Source organism: Spathaspora passalidarum (assembly GCF_000223485.1).
Source record: "Spathaspora passalidarum NRRL Y-27907 unplaced genomic scaffold SPAPAscaffold_6, whole genome shotgun sequence".
In the NCBI taxonomy this organism is placed as follows: domain Eukaryota; kingdom Fungi; phylum Ascomycota; class Pichiomycetes; order Serinales; family Debaryomycetaceae; genus Spathaspora; species Spathaspora passalidarum.
The window spans coordinates 523008-546384 of NW_006767430.1; the positions used below are offsets into that span (position 1 = coordinate 523008).

The 23377-nt window shown below is 37.3% G+C and overlaps 13 protein-coding genes across 13 annotated transcripts; 9 read left to right on the forward strand and 4 right to left on the reverse strand. All coding sequences in view use genetic code 12, as the record gives it.

The window, feature by feature from the left end:
* Positions 1 to 870: 870 nt before the first annotated feature.
* Positions 871 to 2508, forward strand: SPAPADRAFT_142204 (MFS transporter; the record flags this gene model as incomplete). Its single annotated transcript, XM_007376845.1, has 1 exon — positions 871 to 2508. The coding sequence occupies one exon, from the start codon at positions 871 to 873 to the stop codon at positions 2506 to 2508; it is 1638 nt and encodes a 545-aa protein (XP_007376907.1).
* An 880-nt stretch (positions 2509 to 3388) lies between these two features.
* On the forward strand, positions 3389 to 6615 carry SPAPADRAFT_62781 (MFS transporter; the record flags this gene model as incomplete). The annotated part of the gene is made up of 1 exon (XM_007376846.1): positions 3389 to 6615. The coding sequence occupies one exon, from the start codon at positions 3453 to 3455 to the stop codon at positions 5085 to 5087; it is 1635 nt and encodes a 544-aa protein (XP_007376908.1).
* On the reverse strand, positions 5184 to 7037 carry SPAPADRAFT_52072 (TLD domain-containing protein; the record flags this gene model as incomplete). Its single annotated transcript, XM_007376847.1, has 1 exon — positions 5184 to 7037. One exon carries the CDS (start codon positions 7035 to 7037, stop codon positions 5184 to 5186), a length of 1854 nt encoding a protein of 617 aa, XP_007376909.1.
* Positions 7038 to 7103: 66 nt separating this feature from the next.
* Positions 7104 to 8039, reverse strand: SPAPADRAFT_68109 (uncharacterized protein; the record flags this gene model as incomplete). Its single annotated transcript, XM_007376848.1, has 2 exons — positions 7104 to 7892; positions 7944 to 8039. 2 exons carry the CDS (start codon positions 7986 to 7988, stop codon positions 7239 to 7241), a joined length of 699 nt encoding a protein of 232 aa, XP_007376910.1.
* Positions 8040 to 8132: 93 nt separating this feature from the next.
* On the forward strand, positions 8133 to 9578 carry SPAPADRAFT_141788 (protein kinase; the record flags this gene model as incomplete). Its single annotated transcript, XM_007376849.1, has 1 exon — positions 8133 to 9578. One exon carries the CDS (start codon positions 8133 to 8135, stop codon positions 9576 to 9578), a length of 1446 nt encoding a protein of 481 aa, XP_007376911.1.
* Positions 9579 to 9759: 181 nt separating this feature from the next.
* ERP5 (Erp5p) lies at positions 9760 to 13288 on the forward strand (the record flags this gene model as incomplete). The annotated part of the gene is made up of 1 exon (XM_007376850.1): positions 9760 to 13288. One exon carries the CDS (start codon positions 9789 to 9791, stop codon positions 10437 to 10439), a length of 651 nt encoding a protein of 216 aa, XP_007376912.1.
* UBA4 (Uba4p) lies at positions 10787 to 12103 on the forward strand (the record flags this gene model as incomplete). The annotated part of the gene is made up of 1 exon (XM_007376851.1): positions 10787 to 12103. One exon carries the CDS (start codon positions 10787 to 10789, stop codon positions 12101 to 12103), a length of 1317 nt encoding a protein of 438 aa, XP_007376913.1.
* SPAPADRAFT_142526 (transcription factor TFIIIC subunit) lies at positions 12133 to 13764 on the reverse strand (the record flags this gene model as incomplete). The annotated part of the gene is made up of 1 exon (XM_007376852.1): positions 12133 to 13764. The coding sequence occupies one exon, from the start codon at positions 13762 to 13764 to the stop codon at positions 12133 to 12135; it is 1632 nt and encodes a 543-aa protein (XP_007376914.1).
* A 102-nt stretch (positions 13765 to 13866) lies between these two features.
* Positions 13867 to 15556, forward strand: SPAPADRAFT_62785 (uncharacterized protein; the record flags this gene model as incomplete). Its single annotated transcript, XM_007376853.1, has 1 exon — positions 13867 to 15556. The coding sequence occupies one exon, from the start codon at positions 14613 to 14615 to the stop codon at positions 15252 to 15254; it is 642 nt and encodes a 213-aa protein (XP_007376915.1).
* Positions 15557 to 15888: 332 nt separating this feature from the next.
* SPAPADRAFT_156273 (NADH:flavin oxidoreductase/NADH oxidase) lies at positions 15889 to 17250 on the forward strand (the record flags this gene model as incomplete). The annotated part of the gene is made up of 1 exon (XM_007376854.1): positions 15889 to 17250. One exon carries the CDS (start codon positions 15889 to 15891, stop codon positions 17188 to 17190), a length of 1302 nt encoding a protein of 433 aa, XP_007376916.1.
* A 1591-nt stretch (positions 17251 to 18841) lies between these two features.
* On the forward strand, positions 18842 to 20452 carry ALP1 (Alp1p; the record flags this gene model as incomplete). Its single annotated transcript, XM_007376855.1, has 1 exon — positions 18842 to 20452. One exon carries the CDS (start codon positions 18842 to 18844, stop codon positions 20450 to 20452), a length of 1611 nt encoding a protein of 536 aa, XP_007376917.1.
* A 912-nt stretch (positions 20453 to 21364) lies between these two features.
* SPAPADRAFT_156278 (uncharacterized protein) lies at positions 21365 to 23376 on the forward strand (the record flags this gene model as incomplete). Its single annotated transcript, XM_007376856.1, has 1 exon — positions 21365 to 23376. The coding sequence occupies one exon, from the start codon at positions 21365 to 21367 to the stop codon at positions 21800 to 21802; it is 438 nt and encodes a 145-aa protein (XP_007376918.1).
* Positions 21565 to 23344, reverse strand: SPAPADRAFT_62787 (aspartyl aminopeptidase; the record flags this gene model as incomplete). The annotated part of the gene is made up of 1 exon (XM_007376857.1): positions 21565 to 23344. One exon carries the CDS (start codon positions 23309 to 23311, stop codon positions 21824 to 21826), a length of 1488 nt encoding a protein of 495 aa, XP_007376919.1.
* Position 23377: the final 1 nt, after the last annotated feature.

Consider the following 23377-nt stretch of genomic DNA (forward strand, 5'->3'; position numbering starts at 1 on the left):
TAATTATCTAGAAAGATGAAAAAGATTATGTATACTTTTATAAATCAAACTTGAATTATGTAATGAACTAGATGTTGCTCATAATTGAAAAATGATGTCATTCACTCACCATAAGTAACACCCATTTCTATACATACCCACCCTGTATATTATGTAATAGCTGTGTGGCTCAGAGAAACTAAGTCTGTAACTCCGGTTGAGCCGTTTCATCAATCTAGGTACAGCCGTAATGCCACTTTTTTTTTGCCCCATTTCTTTTTAGGAACCAAGCTAAAAATTGGACACAATTACGGGTTTGTATACAATCGAGAGCCCCTTTTGCTTTTAAGTCATATATTTCATTTAAAAGTCTTAGAGCTAGCGCTCATGCTAATACTTTATCGTAGTTCAATTGACTAAAAATAAAAAGACTTATCATTCTCTTGATGACAAATAGTAATTACGCAACGTTGATTACACAATAGGAACTGCCCCTTTTGCCACATACTAACAGCTTTGTGGAACTAATAAGTATATTATCATCATTGTTGTTATAAACCATTTGTAAGCGATTAGTTGGATTTGATTGTTTAAAATACTAAATTATTTTTTTTAAAAAAAAATTAATACAGCCTCATTTTAAATCCAGGTTCTATCTCCGGTCTCCCGTATCTCCCCTCTTGCTTATTTCCAGTACTTGATCTGTTCACATGACTAATCGCCGTTATTTTGCACCTGTTGAAGTTGCTGCAACTTATCACTATGCTGACAAACCAACTACGCTGTGCGAAAGGTTTGGTGAACTATAAATATCCCTCTTGCTTCCTAGTAATCATGCTCTCCTTTATCAGACTTTACTCACCAATAACAACTTCTTAAGCAATAACTCAAATGGTTCCAACATTAATACGTGATAGTTTTGTAGGTAGATTAGCCTACCAACTTTCTGGTCACAAATATTTCTCATATCCAGAAGAACATCCAGACTATATAGTACCTGAAAAGTACTTAAGTGAAGGTAAAGTTTCAGATTTTGATAAAGTTGAAATAGATGAGGGTGTTCCTTCGAATTCTTCTATTGATTCTGAACAAGCAAAGCCACAAGATGAAAACATTATAGTGACTTGGGATGGTGACGATGATCCAGACAACCCTAACAATTGGTCTTTCTCTAAGAAAGCTTTTGTTATTTTCCAAGTGTCATTCTTGACCACTTCAGTGTATATGGCTTCAGCAGTATATACCCCTGGTATTGAACAAATTATGGAAGAGTTTCAAATTGGCGAAGTAGTTGCAACTTTGCCATTGACACTTTTTGTTCTTGGATATGCAATAGGTCCATTGATTTTCAGTCCCCTTTCTGAAAATGCTGCTTTTGGAAGAAATGCAATTTATATTTACACCTTGGCCATATTTGTCATCTTGCAAATTCCTACCGCATTGGTACATAACATTGCTGGTTTATGTATATTACGTTTCATTACGGGTGTTTTTGCATCTCCTTGTTTGGCTACCGGTGCAGCTACTGTTGCTGATATTGTTCCTATTCCATACATCCCTGTTGGTTTGGCAGCTTGGTCGGTCGGTGCTGTCTGTGGTCCTTCATTTGGTCCATTTTTTGGTTCTATCTTAACTGTTAAAGGTGGTTGGAGATGGACTTTCTGGTTCATTTGTATTGTTGCTGGATTTTCACTTGTCTTTTTATCCTTCACATTCCCTGAAACCTATGCTAAGACTTTGTTATACCGTAGGGCTATTAGATTGAGAGGTGTCACTGGAAACCAAAGAATTACCAGTGAAGGTGAACTTGAAAACCGCAACAAGACAGCTCGTCAAATTGCTATTGAGACGTTATGGAGACCAATTGAAGTGTTTATTATGGAGCCTGTCATCCTTATGATTAACTTGTACATCGCCTTGGTATACAGTACTTGGTATCTTTTCTTTGAAGTTTATCCAATCTACTTCCAAGGTGTTCGAGGTTTTACAATTGTGGAATTAGGCTGTACTTATCTTGCTACTATCATTGGTGTCGTTATCACTGCCCTGATTTATATTCCTACTGTTCGTCAGGTGTTTACTAAAAGAATTTTCAGTGGCAAGGGAGTCCAACCAGAAGTCTTTATGCCAATTGCTATTGTTGGTGCTATTTGTATGCCAGTTGGATTATTTATCTTTGGTTGGTCAGCCACCACACATACTCATTGGATTGGACCTCTTATTGGAGGTGCTATCTTTTCGGCCGGTGGGTTCTTGATTTTCCAGACCATGTTTAATTTCATTGCCGGGTCGTTTATTTACGTCGGTTCGATTTTTGCAAGTAATAATTTATTTAGATCCTTAAGTGCCGGTTGTTTCCCATTGTTTGGAAGACCATTATATAATAATTTGGCTACTAAGGAATTCCCGGTTGCCTGGGGTTCTTCGCTTTTAGCATTTATTACTGTGGCCATGATTGCCATTCCCGTGTTATTTTACTTAAATGGTCCTAAGTTAAGAGCTAGATCTAAATATGCATTGCATTATTAGAGTACTTAACTATGTTTTGCTTGGCTTTTTTTTTTATAGAGATTTTTAGTAGAGTATAGACTTTTGTTTAATTGAACGTTTTAATCATTAATTTCAAGTTCATATAGTAAGAGATCCCATTCTCCAAACGAAAAATTCCCCTCCCTTAACTGATTTCATGTGTCACAATTGCTAAAGTGAGATTTTTTTTTGCTAAGCTGAGAACCTATTAGTAATACATAGCTTGTAAGCGATCGTACAATAACTACAAGTTTCGTATGATAGATGAAAGTCTCACCAAACATGGATTACTAATGACTTTGTGTTATGTCTCAATTACTTCGCTTCAACATTATTTGTGTGTATTCCAAGTTATCGCAAAATCAAATAAAAACACTTGGAATTTCTTTGTTTTTATATTGAGTCATTGTGCTTAGTGATTCACACTAAGGTGTGTTTTTTTTATCACCGAGGTACTCTAGAAAGTCTCGGGCTTTATGTGAACGAACATTTTATGTTCTTAATAAAAGAGTGGCAAAGTCAATTGTTGATCTGAAATTGGAAAGTTCAGTCTCATTGTTTCTCCTGACAGCATGGTGTAGTTGCAGATAATTTTTCCGTATCTGCCACGATTTGGAATTGATGCAGCCACTTACTAATCAAAAGTATAGCCGAATAGCTTAAACGGGTAACGCCGAAGGTACTCGCTGGTTCCCAATTAGGCATGTCCGGTGCCCGCGAAACAGGATGGAACAAAAAAGAATTATTTTTTTTTTTCATTACAAATCACTGCAAAAAAAAAAAAATTTTTTAGTCTGCTATCGCATTGCGACCCTTCGTATTTTGATATAAATAGATGCGATATCTTGCTTCTCAGTTACTCTAAATCCTTTTAAACAACAAGTCTTATTAATCATCTCAACCTTTCAAAATCTTAATTTATTGTACATATTCATATCATCGAAATGGTTGCTACATTAATACGTGACAGTTTTTTAGGTAGATTAACATACCAACTTTCTGGTCATAAATTCTTTACTTATCCGGAAGAGCAACCAGATTATATCATACCTGAAAAATACTTAAGTGAAGGGAAAGCTGAAAACTTTGATAAGGTAGAAATAGAAAATGAATCGTCGGATGTTTCCGTAGATACAGATGATACCAAAACTGCAAATGGTGATATAATAGTTACATGGGATAGTGATGATGATCCAGAAAACCCACAAAACTGGTCCATATATAAAAAGACATTAGTTATCATCCAAGTTTCATTTTTAACTACCTCGGTCTATATGGGTTCTGCCGTGTATACACCGGGTGTGGAAGCTCTTATGGAAGAGTTTAACATTTCTTCTGTGATTGCTACTTTGCCATTAACCCTTTTCGTTCTTGGTTACGCTGTTGGTCCCTTAGTTTTTAGTCCTCTTTCTGAAAACGCTGCATTCGGAAGAAACTCCATCTATATCTACACATTAGCATTATTTGTCATTTTACAAGTTCCAACCGCCTTAGTCCATAATATAGCTGGGTTGTGTGTCTTGAGATTCTTGGCTGGGGTTTTTGCTTCTCCATGTTTAGCCACTGGTGGTGCTACTGTTGCTGATGTCTTGACACCTCCTTACATTCCAGTTGGTTTAGCCTCCTGGGCCTTGGGTGCTGTTTGTGGTCCTTCATTTGGTCCATTCTTTGGTTCTATCTTAGTTGTTAAAGGTGGTTGGAGATGGACTTTCTGGTTCATGTGTGTTCTTTCAGGCTTCTGTCTTTTTTTCTTGTCTTGGTCCTTCCCAGAAACTTATGGTAAGACCTTGTTATACCGTAAGGCTATCAGATTGAGAGGTATTACTGGTAATCAAAGAATTACTAGTGAAGGTGAACTTGAAAACAAAAGTAAGACTACCAATGAAATTATCGTTGAAACCTTATGGAGACCGATTGAAGTTTTCATCAAGGAACCAGTTGTCCTTATGATCAACATATACATTGCTTTGGTTTACAGTATCTTCTACCTTTTCTTTGAAGTCTATCCTATTTTCTTTCAAGAAATTAGAGGATTCACTTTGATTGAATTAGGATGTACTTATTTCGCCACTGTCATTGGTATCGTCATTGCTGCTGCCATCTATATTCCAGTTGTTCGTCAAATTTACACAAAGAGGATCGTCAATGGTGGTAGTGTCCAACCAGAAGTATTCATGCCGATTGCTATTTTCGGGGCTGTCTGTATGCCTATCGGATTATTCATATTCGGTTGGTCCGCAACTAGACACACTCATTGGATCGGTCCACTTATCGGTGGTGCCATTTTCTCCGCTGGTGGGTTCTTGATTTTCCAAACTTTGTTCTGTTTCATTGCTGGCTCATTCACCTATGTTGGCTCCATCTTTGCCAGTAACAACTTGTTCAGATCAACCACTGCTGGTTGTTTCCCATTATTTGGTAGACCATTATACGACAACTTGGCCACCAAGGAATTTCCGGTGGCTTGGGGTACTTCTATCTTGGCATTCCTCGCTCTTGCCATGATTGCTATTCCTGTATTATTCTACTTGAATGGACCTAAATTAAGGGCTAGATCAAAGTATGCTTTACAGCATTAGATTTTTGTTTTGCATTTTGGGTATGTTTATTTATACGTTTTTATATAGATTAATAACTAATTTATTACATTTTATCATAATATTTTCTATATATTGTCATACAGATCCACCTGCTCCATGATTACCTACTAATCCAGCCATCTCCAAGAACGCCCGCTCTTCTCCCAAACTTCTAATATTCACACTCTGTCTAGCTTCAGCCTGTTGTTTCTCCCATTCCCATTCTCTCTGTTGTTCAGCCAACTCGCGAGAGCTACCAACCCCCCAAACTTCTAAATCGGTGATTATAAATCTATCTTCATATTGTTCATTTCTGATCGTTTCTTGAACTGACCTCTCAAAGAAAGCTTGCACCTGGGGAGAAGACGATTGGAGAACGTGTCTGAAAACAGCAAACTCCAAGTTAGCTTCAATAGTAAGTGAAACATCCCCTGGGAAATATTTCCTCGTTCCATTCTTATTCAATGGCTGGGAATTGCCAAATCCGATCCCCATTCCTAGATTATTAAAATAAATCAGTTTGCCCTGAATCACTGAACTATGGATACTGGTGAATTTGTCAGCATGCGGTTGTATGGACAAGATGGTTGTGTTTTCATCACCGAAATTTACCTTGTTTGAGTTTTTCCATGGAGAATTTATATATACAGCATATGTGACTCTCTCGCCGTCATTTTGCCACAGTTTTAGTGTTTGTTCCAGGGTGAGAAAATATCGAGGGTATTCATGATCAAAAGCCTGGTATCGTTTGTTGGTGGTTATGATTTTCGATTTGAGTCGCTTTCCCGAGATTATGAATAGTGTAGGAGCTTGCCATTTAAAGATTTTTGATTCTAAAGAACGAATTGAAAATCCTGACTCAGAACCAGCGTATAACTTTACAATGTTTTGGGGAGAGATTGATCGGGAAAGAAGCAGGGATATATATGCCAAAAATGCTGCGTTTACAAGTTTGGATTCAATGAATTCAGGGAACTTGTGTCTGGATGCTGAGGGTGGTGGAGTCATTGGTTCAATATGAGGAATATCCGTATGTGGTGGTTTCTGGGTTCGTGCATTAGTGGATATTATACTATTTGTCATTAAACTGAGTAATTTTTTCTGAATAAAATCAGGAGCCAAATCGTTTATAGTTTGGAATTGTTCAAACGTGATTGAATGGTCTTTTTTGATGTTCAAATTTAGAAATGTTGATATGTATGTTGAGTAAACCAGAAATTGGCTCCATTTTTCAAGAATTGTCTCTATTTGCACATCCAAGGTTTGTTTATTTATGGAACTTTGAATAAGTAGTAGTGTGAGTATCAATTGTAAGCGCTTTGCACATAATTTAGGAGTTGCAAGGTCTAGTTGGGTTGACGGCAATTTTGTCCAATTGATCTTCTTTGCTTTCAATTCAGGAGGATCTTCAGGTTGGGATGGCAACAACATATCAACTGATATTTTCTCATCCTCCTTCGGTTCCTCATCTGGCACCTTCTCTGATTTTTCTTCTACTTGTACTTGTGCCTTGGGTAATGCCAACGATAAGTAAAACAACTTGGTAAAGTCAAACGTGGTGAAAATCTTTTTATACTGACCACTGTAAAATATGATCCCGACAATTAATCTTTCCAAACTCAATCCCTCTTCTCCTTGTTCCAAAAACGGCAACCCACCAATAAATACCAATGACCTGTAAATCACATCGATGGCATCATTGAGTTCTCCTTTGGTTAAATCATCTTCAGTCTGCCCTAATTTCAACAAACTGGCCAATTCTAGCTTGGAAATGACTCTAGATATTTGTTCTTCCTCGGGGTTGATATTTAAATTAGATCGCAAGAATGCAAGTTCAATTGGTTTTAAGAGGGAGATGCATCGCGCATAAAACAACTTGTGCAATTGGTCTTTAGTGAATTGCTCCAGGTGTGATGAACTATCTGCTGCTGTTGATGATCCTTGTCCCATTGTAAGTAGTGACTGGTATGAAGGCAATTACGGTGCGGCAAATAAAAGAAATTTTAGTTAACAACGTTTTTAAACAAGGCAAGGTTATGAAATTATTAATTAAAATTATAAAGTAAGTCACATGATCATGAACGAAACTTGCAACAAACAGCAACAATGTGTTGCCGTATATATATATAAAAAAAGGGTAAGTAATACATACTATGCTAACAATTGAATCAACAATTCCTTGGACTTGATTTCCAAATCCAAGATTGTCTTTCTAATTTCTCCCAATACACCAACAGATCCCAAAATCTCTTCTTCATCAGCATCAACAAGGTGCTCCGCATCATCTTGACCATATCTTCCTTCTCTGAGGATGTGTTGTTTCAAGAGTGCTCTGGTGAAGGACATCATTACCAAGGTGAAGTATATTCTCACGGCCTTGACAACAATTGTTGTTGCAAAAGTGAGAAACAATTCTCTGGTGTAGGAAGCAGATTGGGCTGACAAATCACCCATTTCTTGTCGTTTAGTGTTGCCTGACTCTGGAGCAGCGGTATCTTCAACATAAAACCAAAAGTACATAAAGTATAAAGTGTACAATAATCCAATCACGGTGTCGGCCATGTAGACAACCGTGGCTATTGACATTTTCCGAACGTTTTTCGGTTGGGTGTTTATGTTAATAAAGGCACTAATGTAAATTGGCAAAAGAACTAGAGCTAATGCATTGAATAGCCATTGAAAGAAGTTGATTGGATGGCCAGTCAAGAGGGAAAGGATCCCATAGATACCACTGGCTTTGTTGAGGATGGTTATGCCTAGTATTATTTCTGCACCAATAAAAAGTGGAAATCTTCCTAGAAATTTCTATTGATGTTAATATATGTCTTGTATTAACTAGCTGGTGTTATTACATACCTGTGGTAACACCCTGATTGTGTTCTTTGTGATTGTTACTGCCATTGGGGGGGGTTAGTTGTTAAACCGGTTTGTTCGGTGTTTATAATTTGCACACTGTTTTTTTTTTTTTGTTCTTGGGTTCTTTCCTCATCTTATTTCGCTAAATTTTTTTAATACCAAATTTGCAATCTGCAATAGACAGCAGCCATGACTGAAGAACTAGCTGACAAGCTTAATCAAGTTGAAATATACTCCGATTCGGATTCGGATTCAGATTTAGAACCAGAAGTTTCTACTCCTTCTACCGGAGGGACAACGCACAAAGAAGACATCGTCACTAAATATGCCCACAAGATTAATACCGATCCGGTAAAGAGTGGCAAAACTCACAAAGATCGTGCCAATAGAGCAACTGTTGAACAAGTATTAGATCCAAGAACCATGCGATTCTTAGCCAAGATCATCAACAAGGGAATCCTCTCCCGAATCAACGGGTGTATTTCCACTGGTAAAGAGGCCAACGTCTACCATGGTGATTCTGACAATGATACCAGAGAATATGCAGTCAAGATCTATAAAACTTCTATTCTTGTGTTTAAAGACAGAGAAAGATACGTTGATGGAGAATACCGATTCCGTAACACCAAGAACCAAAGTAACCCTCGTAAGATGGTGAAAGTGTGGGCTGAAAAGGAGTTTAGAAACTTGAAGAGATTGTATCTTAATGGCATACCGTGTCCTGAACCAGTTGAATTACGTTCCCACGTTCTTGTAATGGAGTATTTAACTAAGGGCCAAGGACAACCTTCTCCTAAATTGAGAGATCACCCTTTTAAAGACATTGATGAAATTGTTCATTATTATCATCAGATGTTGTATTATATGAGACGGATGTATCAAGAATGTAGATTGGTTCATGCTGATCTCAGTGAATATAACTCCATTGTCCATCAAGACAAGTTGTACATTATTGACGTTTCCCAATCGGTTGAACCAGAACATCCCATGGCACTTGACTTTTTGAGAATGGATATAAAGAATGTCAATGACTTCTTTTCAAGAAAGAAGATAAATGTATACCCAGAACGATTATTGTTTAAATATATCACTGAGGACAATCATAGTTTGGGAATAACTGATAATGGAGATGAAGAATTGCAAAAGTTTTTAGATACCTTGCCATTGAAAACTGAAGATGACAATGATGAAGAAGTTCAAGATGAGATTTTTAGATCATTGCATTTGGTTAGATCCTTGAATAATTTAGAAGAAAGAGATTTCGAAAAGTTTTCTGAAGGGAAAGTTGATATTATGAAGGAATTGGTGGCAAATAAGAAAGAAGAAAGTGATGAGGAAGAGACTGACGACAGCGAAGATGATTCAGAAGATGATGATGATGATGATGACGACGATGATTATGATGATAACTCTGATGAGAGTGACGGCGAATACGCTTCTGATGATGAAGGTAAACCCAAAAAGAAGTGGGTTGAACGTGAAGCAGAAGCTCCAAAAGGTAAGAAATATGAAGATAAGGATGATAAGAAGGCAAGAAAAGAGGCAGCTAAGTTAGCCAAACAAGAAAAGAGAAAGACCAAGATGAAGAAACACATCAAAAAGAAGATCATCAACAAGAGAAAGACCACGAAGTAATCCCTTATTTATACTAATAGAATAATAAACGTAATTATGTATATTTTATACACGTGACTGGTATCGCGTGACTAGTGTATTGTATTTTTTTTTTTTTTTTTTTTTTGAAATTTTCTACGTGTCGCCAAAACTTAAAATGTGTGGACGTGGAAAAAACTGGAACGATCAAACGTTGTTAGTTAGATCATTCAAACAAATCAAGCATATACAATGTTCGGACGGAATCAACTTATACTCGCTTTGTTCTTTGTTTTCCAAATAACCCAAGCCTTGCATTTCTACGTCAAGACCGGTGAAACCAAATGTTTCTATGAAGAATTAATGCAAGATACCTTGGTTGTGGGTAAAGTTGCTGCTTATGAAAAGAGAGAAAACAGTGATGAATATGTCCAAAACCACAATTTAAGAGTTCAAATAACAGTTGATGAAACTTTCGATGATGACCACAGAGTTGTTGACCAAAAGGCTACCGCTGAAGGGGACTTCACTTTTACTTCATTAGATGCCGGAGAACACAAGTTCTGTTTGACTCCAGTCTACCTTGACAAGACCCACAACAAAGTTCACAGAATCTTTTTCGATGTTGCTCAAGGTTCCGCTCATGATTACGTTGATTCTAAATCTGCCAAGTCTGTGGACGAATTGACTTTAAAGATTCAACGTTTGTATGAACAATTGGATAAGATTCATTGGGAACAAGAATACATGAGACAAAGAGAAGCTGAATTTAGAGATCAAAGTGAATCCACCAACTCTAGAGTTGTCAAGTGGACTATTGTTCAATTGATTGTTTTGATTGGTACTTGTGCTTACCAATTACGTCATTTGAAGAGTTTCTTTGTCAAGCAAAAGATTGTCTAATCGTTGCATCAAAGTATATATTAGAACATAAAGGGTCACTGGTATTTGTTATATTTTATAGTAGTACCTAGTGCAAATGTCTGTTGTGTATACGAAACAATAAAAGAAGTTAATATTTTCTCATATGAATGCCTAAAGTCAATGTGATATCGCTCTATTTAAGCTATTCCCTCTTTACATTCACACTCTTGCTTCTTTCCTAACTCTTGGCAGTGTAACCCAGGTTGGTTTGTACGGCTAAGCTAAGTCATCTCATGATGCGATAAGATCTGAAAAAAATATAAATTTCTACAACTAGATCAAACAATCAACCACCACCACCATCACTACCACCACAACCTCAACAGATGACTTCTCCTACAACAGAAGATCTTCTTGCAAGGATAGCAACACTAGAACTAGAGAATTCCCGTCTTAGAAAGGACAAACCACAACCCGACTTACCAAAGCCCGACCCATCCTCGCCCACAACTACACTCAGTTTAGATGAGTACAAACGATATGGAAGACAGATGATTGTTCCACAATTTGGCTCTCTTCCCTCACAACTCCGCCTTAAACAAGCTAAAATCTTAGTTGTTGGTGCTGGTGGATTGGGCTGCCCTGCCTTGCTCTACTTATCCGCAGCTGGGATCGGCACTATTGGTATCGTGGATGATGACGTAGTTGACATTAGTAATTTACACAGGCAAGTATTGCATACTTCTGAAAATGTGGGAATGTATAAATGTGAATCAGCAAAACTATACATTAGTCGCCTTAATTATCATGTCAACGTTGAGACTTATCCTGTTAGGCTTACTAATGATAATGCGTTCTCAATAGTTTCCAAATATGATTTGGTGTTAGATTGCACTGATCACCCAGCCATCCGATACTTGATCAACGATGTCTGTGTCATTTTAAGCAAAACAATTGTAAGTGGATCAGGTTTGAAATCGGATGGACAACTTTCCGTGTTGAATTTCCAAACTTACGGACCGTGTTATAGATGCTTTTACCCTCAGCCTCCAAGTCCCGATTCTGTAACTCTGTGTTCTGATGGTGGAGTTATAGGACCAGCTATTGGACTCGTGGGTACAAGCATGGCCGTGGAGACCATTAAGGTCCTTACGGGGTATTACACCCGGGAAAATTTCAAACCTTTTCTTTCAGTATATTCAGGATATCCTTTCCAACAATTCCGAATGTTTAAAATGAGAGGCAAGCAAAAAAGTTGTGAGGTATGTGGGGAGAAACCTAGTGTAACTAGAGACAAGATTGAACTGAACGAACTTAATTACGGTGTATTCTGTGGCAGAGTCACTTTCCCACCTTTAGACAAGCAATATAGAATACTTCCCCTGGAGTACCATGACTTTGTGCAAAATAAAAAACATTTGTTGATTGACGTAAGACCAAAGGAACAATTTGCAATCACAAGTTTGCCAAACTCGATAAACATAGAATGGGATCCAATATTCAGAAAAGCAGATTCGTTAACTGAATATCTTCCAGAAGGAACTTCAAAAGACGATCCAATAATTGTAGTTTGTCGATTTGGGAATGACTCACAATTAGCAGCGCAAAAGCTTATCAACATGAACTATTCTAATGTCAAGGATATAATTGGAGGTTTGTACAAGTGGAGTGATGATGTTGATGACTCCATTCCCAAATATTAGTACATAATTACATACATGTATATATCGTTCTACTTTCTGTATTTTGGATCTAATCTCTCAATAATTAAAACTCCAGACACTGTCCCTGCAGCATAGATTGAACTTCCATGAACGTTTTCATTCCAAGCCAAAGCTGAAATCGCCAATTCTGGTGGCATAATAGACATCTCTACCGGTGTATCCACGACCATCCTTCCAAAATCCGCCTGTAAAACCACTGTTCCTGGTTTGTCTTCATCTTCATCGAATTTCCATAATTGTAATGGAACAAGTACCCTATTAGTTGTCTTCTGCCCATTGAGAATTTTCCGGCTATAATTCAACACGATTATTTGTCCCGACATTGTTCCGGAAAGATTCAATGGGTGTCCTAAGATCTCGGACGCATGATTTGATGTCAAATATGAGTCTAGTTTCAATAATGAATGCATCGTTTCTTGTGGACTGCGAAGAAAAATGTAGCCCACACTATCTACAGTTGGAGTAACTGTGAAAGTACGAAGAACGTGATTATAGCTGGGTGGGAGGGTACTTCTAGATATTGGTGTGTGGAAATCCTGAATGTAGTTGTTGTAGTCATAGCTAAATACTATAGGAGATATGGTGTTTATTAAGATAATATATTCCCCAGTGCCATATTCAGCGGCGACGATACTGGTGATTGGCTCATCCGATATTTTCGTCTTGTATGAAGGTATGGAAATGTCATCTATGTTTTCTTCCTGTCGCTTAAATGGAAGGATATATTCGGCAATGGAACCATCGGTTGTCCCCACTAGAATTTTGTCAATACCCAAGAATTCAAATGAAATTATATTAGTACAAGGATCTGATTTCTGAGGCTCTGATGACTGCTGCGAGACATACAGCAAAGATGTCTGGTCTACTTTAGCATACTGTGGTAAGTTCTTGGTGATTCTAAATAAATGAAGTTTCCCATCCGTGAAACTTGCAGCTAGTACTCCCAAAACGTTCCCTTCTTCAAGGTACATTGGGCACCAAGTCAAGTCACAAGTTGCCCCAAGGTTAGTAGTTACCAACATATGTTCTAAAGTTAATTCATTGGTGTTTAAATCGTGTTTCCATATCTGTATGGCGGAATTGATTTTATGATCGGTGGTATTCCCATCGTACATGCTTAGTTCTGGATTTAGGATGCTGTCACCTACACCATTGGGGTTGTTGATTATAGATACTGCCAAATAGTTTACTTTAGGAGTATCCTGTTTAAGTACTTGGGGAAGCCATTTCAAACTAGTTATATGTCCGCCCGGACTTAATATCAAAGCATTTCTTTTAACTAATTTCGTCAAATCCACGGTGTTATCCATGGTTGTTAAATTGACCTCATGAGTCTCCTTTCCATATGTGATCTTCATCGGAATATCATTGGTAAATAGCAATTGAATATCATCCAGAGTCATTTCTGTAACAGAAAGCTCTGCAAGGTTCAATTCTTCCTCCATTATAGTGACAATTGGTTTAGCAAGCTCGACGTATTTCTTAGCCATTTGTTCATTGACAAAAAACAATTTATCCAGCCAATCGTCCTTATACTTGCATAGAACATCGAAATACTCCGAGTTATATCCATAGTGGTGTGCAAATCTTCCCTTGAAGCTCTGGTCCCTCAGGAACTTTGATAGTGTGACTTTGACCATTTTTGGTGGGGTACAATGGTTACTTGGGATGAGATTTATGATATTTTGTTTTGATTTTGTAAAGAAAAAATTTAAAGTATAAAAAGGCCATTTGATTTTGACAAACAAAGTGTTGGAAGGACTACTTTACTGTTGGCGGTGAAGAGAGAGAGAAAGAAAAAAAAATTGATGATAGTGTCAATATGGATAAAGTAAAACGAGGGTTCTTAGAAGATGACTTCTTTTCGTTGTCAAGTACTATTGACAGGAAGAAGTTGAAGAAGGAAAAACATACCAAAAAGAAACATAAGGAACACAAGAAAGACGATGATATCATTAACGAACATGGGTCAACAACCGAAGTTTCAGATATAAACAGTTCAACAATATTAAAAGAGGATTCATTTAGACAGGAAACTGAAGATAGCAAGACTGATGCAGATAGTGAACCTGAAAACTGTAACACTATCAAGTTATCCAAACCACCAGTAAGATCAAGAACCATAACTCCACCATCAGTAGACAAAGAAGCAATACGAATTGAAATAGCCAGCCGAATAAAATCAACAGGCTCTGCCACCCCTGCCCTTGAAGACACCGACGATGATAACGATGAAGATGATGATGATGATGATGAACTAGGTGTACAAATCTTGAAAGAATCGAAGTCATTGAGTATATCTGACAGAACTGTTGGCCAATACCAATTCACTGATTCCAATGAAAAGAAACGAAAATATATTATCCGAGCCATATCAAAACTACCTGTTCCTGAACAAGCCAGCAATACCCTTGATTTTGGAACTGGTGGATTGAAATCATTTACCAAGATAAAAATAGCCATGTTGAAACACTTCAAAAGTATATTCATGGCCACTCTATCATCTGATTTGTTGGATCGCTATTCCCCTGAAACCTCGGCCTTGGTATGGCTAGAAGGAAAGATGCTCATACCTACATTTTATACCCCAAAGACATTACGTATACCGCCACCAGCTTCTTTTAATCTTGTTATTGACAAGGTAGAAGATATGCAACCAACAGTATTGACTTGCTTATTGATAGAAAATGAAAACAGTGAACAATTTATGAACATATACCCAGAATTCCAAACTGCTGCTCCTATATCTGAAGAAGAGGAACAACCAATTTCAGAACCAACAGGTGCAGATGCGGATGCGGATGCGGATGCAGATGTTGTAGACGAAGATGATGTAGTTGATTTAACTATAGATGATGAACCTGCAATAGCTCCCCAAGTTGAAGAAATTGATGAGTTCTTTGTCATTGGTCTCAAGGGTAAGGATAACAAGAGAATTGAGGTGAAGGTGTCAACTGAAACTAAAATCAGAAGCTTACTAATGCATTACCTCAAAGTTAAGGGTTTAGATGAAAGAACGGTAGATATTACCCATGCGAAACTTATATTTGATGATGAGCCATTAGATATGGATGCTCATGTCGGTGATACTGAATTAGAAGAAGATTTTGAAATCCAAATTGTACTATAATAGGCAAGTAGCGACATTTTTAGTGTATATTATTTTAAACATTAATTATCAGAACAAAATAATACTATACCCAGTAATTCTAGACTATGTGTGATTTCTCTTTACATTGGAATAACACACATTAATTATTATACAATAATGTCATATCTTGTTGACTTGGCTCATTTGCAACTTGTATGACAAGTACGATTGATGCCGCTTCAACACATGGTGAGATGCTAAGAAATATGTAGTTGATTAGAAATCATGCATTGTTATTTAACTGTTGCGAAATTATATAACAAGTTAACTAATGTGATAGTGTGTTAGTTTATGTAAATATTTTTTTTTGTATTGTAGCATTTTTCGTCAGCCGGTGATAGCGTAACTAAGGAATTCAGCCTAAATCCGGAATGGTGATAACGAAACCACCCCCCTCTTTTGATTAGAAATAAAACGTTTCTTTTATATCAGACGGGAGTTTGTTTCTTCTCGATTAGTAAGTGCAACAACGTTAAGGGGTTAAACAACTATCTTAATCCCGCAATTGACCGTTGAACCAAGTTAGTATAAATATGTTCAATTATCAATCATGTAGCCTCCAATTTATCTCTCTTATTATCAATAAATTCAAACCAAACAATTAAACAAGTAAATGGCAGGTACTAAAGAAATCTACTCTTCTGACGAAGCTGAACGTTCAACTGCAGTTCCTTATTATACTCCAAGACAACCAGTTCCAGCAGGAACATTTCTCCCAAAATCAGCTAATGATTACATTCCCCGAATTTTCCAACCAATTGCTATTGGAAGTCTTGAGATCCAAAACAGAATTGGTGTCTCACCAATGTGTACCTATTCTGCTGATGATAACCTTGAAGCTACTCCATTCCATTTGATTCATTATGGTGCTATTGTTTCCCGTGGTCCTGGTATTACCATTGTTGAATCTACCGCAGTTAGTCACGATGGTGCGTTATCTCCTCATGATTTGGGTATTTGGACTGATGAACAAGCACAAAAGTTGAAATCAATTGTTGACTATGCTCATTCTCAAGATCAAAAGATTGCTCTTCAAATAAATCATGGTGGGAGAAAAGCTAGTGGTCAACCGTTGTTTCTTCACTTGGAGCAAATTGCTGATGAATCAGTTGGTGGATGGCCCCTGAAAGTTGTTGGTCCTTCTTCTGTTCAGTATAGGAAATATGGTAATTATTTGACTCCTCGTGAATTAACTAAGTCTGAAATCAAAAGTATTGTCCAAGACTTTGGTGATGCTGCCAAGAGAGCTGTTGAAATTAGTGGTTTTGATGCCATTGAAATCCATGGTGCTCATGGTTATTTGATTAATCAATTCTACAGTCCTATTTCTAATAAGAGAACTGATGAATATGGTGGAAGTTTTGAAAACAGAATCAGGTTTTTAACTGAAATAATTGATAACGTGAAGCTGAAGATCCCAGAATCAATCCCTGTCTTTTTACGTATTTCTGCTGTTGAAAATAGTCCTAACCCTGAAGCTTGGACAATTGAACAATCCCAACAATTGGCCGATGTTGCTACTCAACATGGGATTTCCATGATTGATATTTCTTCAGGTGGTAATGATTCTCAACAAGTCTCTAGATCAGAATTGAATTCCAAAGATACAAAATTACCAGTCCACGTCCCACTTGCTCGTGCAATTAAGCAACATGTTGGTAACAAGATTGTTGTTGCTACTGTTGGTGGATTACATGAAGATCCAGTTTTAGTTAAAGATCTTCTTGAACAAGGTGTTTTTGATCTTGCTTTGATTGGTAGAGGATTCATGAGAAATCCCGGGTTGGTTTGGGAATTTGCTGATAAGTTGGGTGTTAGAACTAATCAAGCTAGACAATTTGAATGGGGATTTTATCCAATGAAGGAACAAATTGTTAATTTGATGGCAAGGGCTGCGAATTTTGAACAGAATTAGAGAGTTGTCTTTGTTTTCATTGACTTTTTATAGACTTATATAGAGATTGCAATGTTTTTGAATAGACAAGTTTATTGTAGACGGAAATTTTTTTTTTTTTTTGCAGTCGATTTTTGCAACAGCGATGGTATTGAAAACGAGAAAATAATTCCCAGGTATATCAAATTCTTCTCTACTTTTGAGCGACTATTCAAAAACAATTTTTGCAAGAACTGGGCTAATGCTACAAGTTTATCAACTTAATAGTGCTGTCAATTAGATTCATTTACTGAAAAATAAAAACGTAGTGCTTGTTTTAGCCTTATTTTGTTCAAAATTTTAATAAAACTCCTATAGAACAAAAAAAAACTAAAATCTTTTGATTAATTACTTCTCTTATAAAAATAAGAACTAATCCGTTTGGTTACCACTCCAGTATTTCAAAGAACAACCAATCAGAGATTCAAAACTATAGACGCTTCTCCCCAAATAATATCACTTAAATTGGCAATTGTGTCACATGACTAATCTTTGGCACGGAAAAGTAAAAAAGTTCGCAACTAATTAAGAGGCGCAAATGGTTTAGTGGTAAAATCCAACGTTGCCATCGTTGGGCCCCCGGTTCGATTCCGGGTTTGCGCATTTCTTTTTATATCACAATTATTAATTAGTAATTAATGATGTGTCTTAATTTTTGAACTCTAGAGAACAAGATTTTTCAAGATTTGTAAGTGCTAGATTTAAAGTTTTCCAACGGAAAAAAATATGTCTTTTATCCGCCTCACAAAATAAACGGAAAAATACCATACATCCGAAAAAAAAAAATAAATTATTTCTCAATTTACTAATGGTCTTGTTTGTGGAACAGAGACCGATTTCTAGAATAGCGGGGTTTGCTCCTAAACACATTCTCGCTATCACTCGACTCGAATGTTTGATAATATACCAAGCTAGCCTTGAATACGTTGTTTAAAGTTTTGCGACTATTCACGTGAGATCACTTATGTTTAAGACATCTCACCATACAAAACCTCGCGATTCTCTCTACGACACATCTCTTTGATTGGCGACATACATCCGCCCACCCCGAATTCCATGTGTGGGCTGAAGATACGGGTGCCGTGGGAATATCGCCTGATAAGCCCTAGTAGCGTGATGGCAATGAGTCGCCACTGTTGTGGATTCTCTGGTTCCCTTGTTTGATGTCTTACGTTATTGGGTCACGTGAACTGGTGTGATTGCAAAAAAAGTTTTTTTTGTGGAATTTAATTAAGGCATTCCACTCGTAATTGAATTCGTCATTTCAACAAGTGGTTTTAGATGTACAGGAAACAAAGAATATGAGCCTTGATAATAGACAAGACAATCATTGACCCATATCCTGGTGATTGCTACCGATGGGCGTACCGAATATTATGAAAAATAGGAGGTAATATTCATTGAAGCCAGTATTTTTTTTCGCTCGGAAATATTAATGTTTCTATGCGGCATTAGCAACTATTAGCGCGAAGGGCATCCTTTGTACCTTTTTAGCCACAAGATAAGTAATTTCTCTTAAAGCTGACAAATTTCATATTAGAATATATAAAACGTAATATTTCTCCAATGTTTCAAAATGTCTCAGTTAATATCAACAGGTTCATCATCTACTCATAATTATCACAGCACAGATATGTCAGATAGTATTGAAAAATCTAGCGACGCCATCAAACATGATTTGGAGCTAGTCGATGCTGTTTCTTCTCTTAATGAAGTTACCAAAACAGAATCACTTAACCGTTCGTTATCTACCAGACATGTTAATATGATCACTATTGCCGGTGTCATTGGTACCGGGTTATATTTAGGTACCGGTAAAATGTTGGCCACTGGTGGTCCTCTTTCCCTTTTATTGAACTATGCCATTATCGGTTTGGTTGTGTTTTTCATGATGCTTTCTCTTGGAGAAATGTCGGTGCAATTCCCTATTTCAGGTTCCTTCACAGTATATGCCAAAAGATTCGGAAATGATTCTCTTGGGTTTGCCATTTTACTTAATTATTGGTTCAATGATTGTTGTTCAGTTGCTGGAGATTTAGTGGCATTACAATTGGTATTCCAATACTGGACTGATTTCCATTGGTGGGTTATTTCTCTTATCTTCTGGGTATTCCTTTTAGCCCTTAACGTCATTCATGTGAGATTATATGGTGAAACCGAATATTGGTTGGCATTATTGAAAGTGATCACTATCTTGATCTTCTTTATTGTCAGTATCATTTGTAATGCTGGTAAGAATGACCTGGGATCTTATATCGGATTCAAATTTTGGAGTTATGGAGACGCACCATTTGTCGATGGTATCCGTGGTTTTAGTTCCCTTTTTGTTTCTGCTGCTTATGCCATGGGTGGTTTAGAATCAGTTTCCCTTACTGCCGGTGAAACTGTCAATCCCGTAAAGGTTATTCCAAGAACTATCAAAGCTACATTCTGGCGTATAATGATTTTCTACATCTTCACTGCCTTTTTCATTGGTATGAATATTCCATATGACTATCCAAATCTTATGACCAAGACCGTTGCTACTTCTCCATTCACGATTGTGTTTCAACAAGTAGGTGCCAAGGGTGCTGGAAGTTTCATGAATGCAGTCATCATGACTTCGATTTTATCTGCAGGTAATCATGCCTTATTTGCCGGCTCTCGTCTTGCATTCAACCTTGGTTCTCAAGGATACCTTCCAAAATTCTTCACTCGTTTGAACAGATTCAAGATTCCATACGTTGCCGTTATCATCACTTGGCTTGTTGGTGGGTTATGTTTCGGGCTGGCTTTTGTTGGTGCCGGTACTTTATGGTCCTGGTTGCAAGCCATTGTTGGTCTTTCTAACCTTATTTCCTGGTGGTTAATTGCCGTTATTTCAATCAGATTCAGAAGAGGGTTAGCCAAACAGAACAGAACGCACGAATTGTTGTTCCGTAATTGGACATATCCTATTGGACCATGGTTTGTGGTTTTGTTTGGTGGGTTCATTATAATTATTCAAGGGTGGTCTACAATATCACCATTTGATGTCAGCGGATTTTTCCAGAGTTATTTGGAATTATTGGTTTTCCCAGTAACTTATATTTTCTGGTGGTTGATTATTAGAAGAGGTAAAGATAGATTTGTCAAAAAAGAAGACATGGATTTCGATACCGATAGATATTTCCAATCTCCTGAGGAATTAGAAGAGAAAGAGTATGCTCAAAGTTTGAAAGGATGGGCTAAGTTCAAATACAACTTTGTTGACAACTTTTTGTAATCTCCTTGATAGATTTCTAGACCTTAATGACCTTGTAATGATTATATAATATTAATATACTTTGCTTAATATTGAAACAATTTGTAGACAAGTTCAGTATTGACTTTGTTTCAAACTTTGTCGCAATTTGGTGTAAAAAAAAAATAAATGACTGCGAAAAAATTGGTTTTAACTGCGAAAAAGACAGGTGATAAATCAGATATATAACTTAACCCATCAGACAATTTTTTTAAGTTTATTTTTACAGTTACACTTCAAATGATCATATACGTATCATATATTATAGTGTATTTCTTTATTTCAATTGTTCAAGCTTTGAGACTTGTTCCTGGGGCCGACTTGCTTGACAAGAGAAAGGTTGTTCAGCTGGAGTTAGAACTTGTTCCTGTGGGCTTCACAAGCCCTAGTACGGCTCTCACTAAGCGGGAAAGAACATTGCACGAACATTCACTTGACACTGAAATTCCTTCCTCCATTAAAAAGAAGCCAAAGACGGAGTTTGTGTATGTTGTTGTGACTGCAACTCCTAGAAAGAGTACTAAGAAACCACGAACAGTAGTGCATCAAGTGGTGGCCACAAAATACCCTAACCTTAGGAAAGCTAAAACGCAAGAAGTACATGTTGTTGTTACTGAAACACCAAAACGACCCCAGAAAACCAAAACTAAAGTGAAATCTGTGGTAGTACCTGCAAGCAACCCCACCACAGTTAAGAAATCAGAAGTAACCCAAACAAAGAGCACGATGGCAGAAGCAACTACTCAGTCGATAACAGAAACAGCTTGGATCTCTGAATTCCAGATACTGCTTCCTAAAAAGCCAAAACCATTTCCAATACACACTATTGAATTCACAGCAGTTGACCAAACTCCCGCTCCACTAATCCCACCTAATGACCCACTAATTGTAGCTATGTACGATTACAAAGGCCCTTATGCTCTCAACAAAACGTTCCAAGAGGAGATGCTTCTTGATCATAACAGAAAACGAGCCAGACATGGTGTTGATCCACTCAAGTGGTCAGCTAATTGCTTCAACTTTGCTTCAGCCTATGCATCTCAGTACGATTGTTCTGGAAAACTAATACATTCAGGTGGAAGTTTTGGTGAAAACCTAGCATATGGCTATACTCCATTAGGGGCCATGAATGCGTGGTATAAAGAAGGAGAAGAGTATATTTACGGAACTGAGTCGATATATAATCATTTCACGGCTATTGTATGGAAGAGCACTACTGAAGTAGCATGTGCATATCGTCAATGTCCAAGAGCAAGATATATAATCTGTTCTTATAGTCCTCATGGTAATGTTATTGGTCATAGTACCATGAATGTTTTTGCTCCATTATAAAGTGTATATTTATTTAGAAATTTATAAGTGATCACACAAGATCTTTTCTTCTAATTCGTGATAATTGACAAAGAATGACTTGAATAAATCAGTCAACTTCACAATATCAAAAGTACCTCCTGTCTCTCTAATCGAATGCATCGACAATTGTGGGTTACCCAAGTCCAAGGTACGAATACCTAATTTGGCAGAAAGAATTGGACCAATTGTAGACCCACATGGAGAGTCGTTTCTAACGACAAACAATTGTAATGGAACTTGAACTCTATCAGCGACCTTCTTTAAGAGGACAATACCTGGTGAGTTGGTAGCATATCTTTGATTAGCATTGATTTTGATAACTGGTCCCAAGTTCAATTGTGGACGGTTTTGTCCTTCATATTTGTCGCCATAGTTTGGATGGACACCATGGGCCATGTCTGAGGATAACAAGAACGATTTTGCCATTGTTTCGTGGAAGTAGTCAACTTGACCATGTTTACCATTGTTGAAATCAAACTTGGTAAGACGGTTAATTATATCAGGAAGGAATGTGGAATCGGCACCTTGAGCAGATCTACTACCAATCTCTTCGTGGTCAAACAAGGAAATCAATTGAATACCGTTTTGTTGTTCCAATTCTGTACTAGATTCAATTAAACCTCTAGTGGAGGTGAAACAAGAAACCAAATTGTCAAGTCTTGGAGAAAAGATAAATTCGTCATTCAAACCACCAATGACTGATTTCTGGTGGTCGTACAATACTAATTCAAAATCTTCAATTTGAGAGGGGATAACATTAAGTTCACTAGCAATCAAGTTGATCAAGGATTCATTATGTCTAGAGATGACATTTTGAACAGATTCAAATTGTTCAGGAGTCATTTGTAATTCTGGATCATCAGCGCAAGTCTTTTTCTTTTCTTCCTTTTCTTGTTCATTCTTGTCCAAGGCTAATTGTCCAGCAATAGGAACCAATTTGGTTTCCTTGTTAAACTCAAATTTAGTGTTAACTTCTCTATCCAAATGAATTGCCAAGGTTGGAATTCTCAACAATGGTTTGTCGACCTTAACCAACTTAGGAACGTATTTGCCGTCTTCATTGACGTAGACCCTTCCCGCAATGGATAAATCACGATCAAACCAGGAATGAGCAATCAACCCGCCATATTGTTCAACACCAACTTGAATGAATCCTTCGGAGGTTTTGTTGGAAATTGGTTTGATACGAAGACATGGGGAGTCGGTATGGGCACCAACAATAGCGATACCATCTCCATTTTGGAATTTACCTCCAACAGTAAAGGCAATTAAGGAAGATCCGTTACGGGTAACATAGTACTTACCACCACGAGAAACAGGGTTGGATTGGGCAAACCAATTGGAACGTTCATGGAGTTCGACGAATCCAGCAGCTGCAAGGTGGGATTTCACAGTGTTGACAGCATGGTATGGGGTTGGTGAAGCGTTGACAAAATCAACAAATTCCTGAGCATATTTCAATGCTCGTGTAAGGTCTTTAGTGGACATGATGGGATGTAACCAATGTTGTTGTAAAAAAAAAAGGTCAGGTACAGAAGAAGGAGAAAGAAGTCA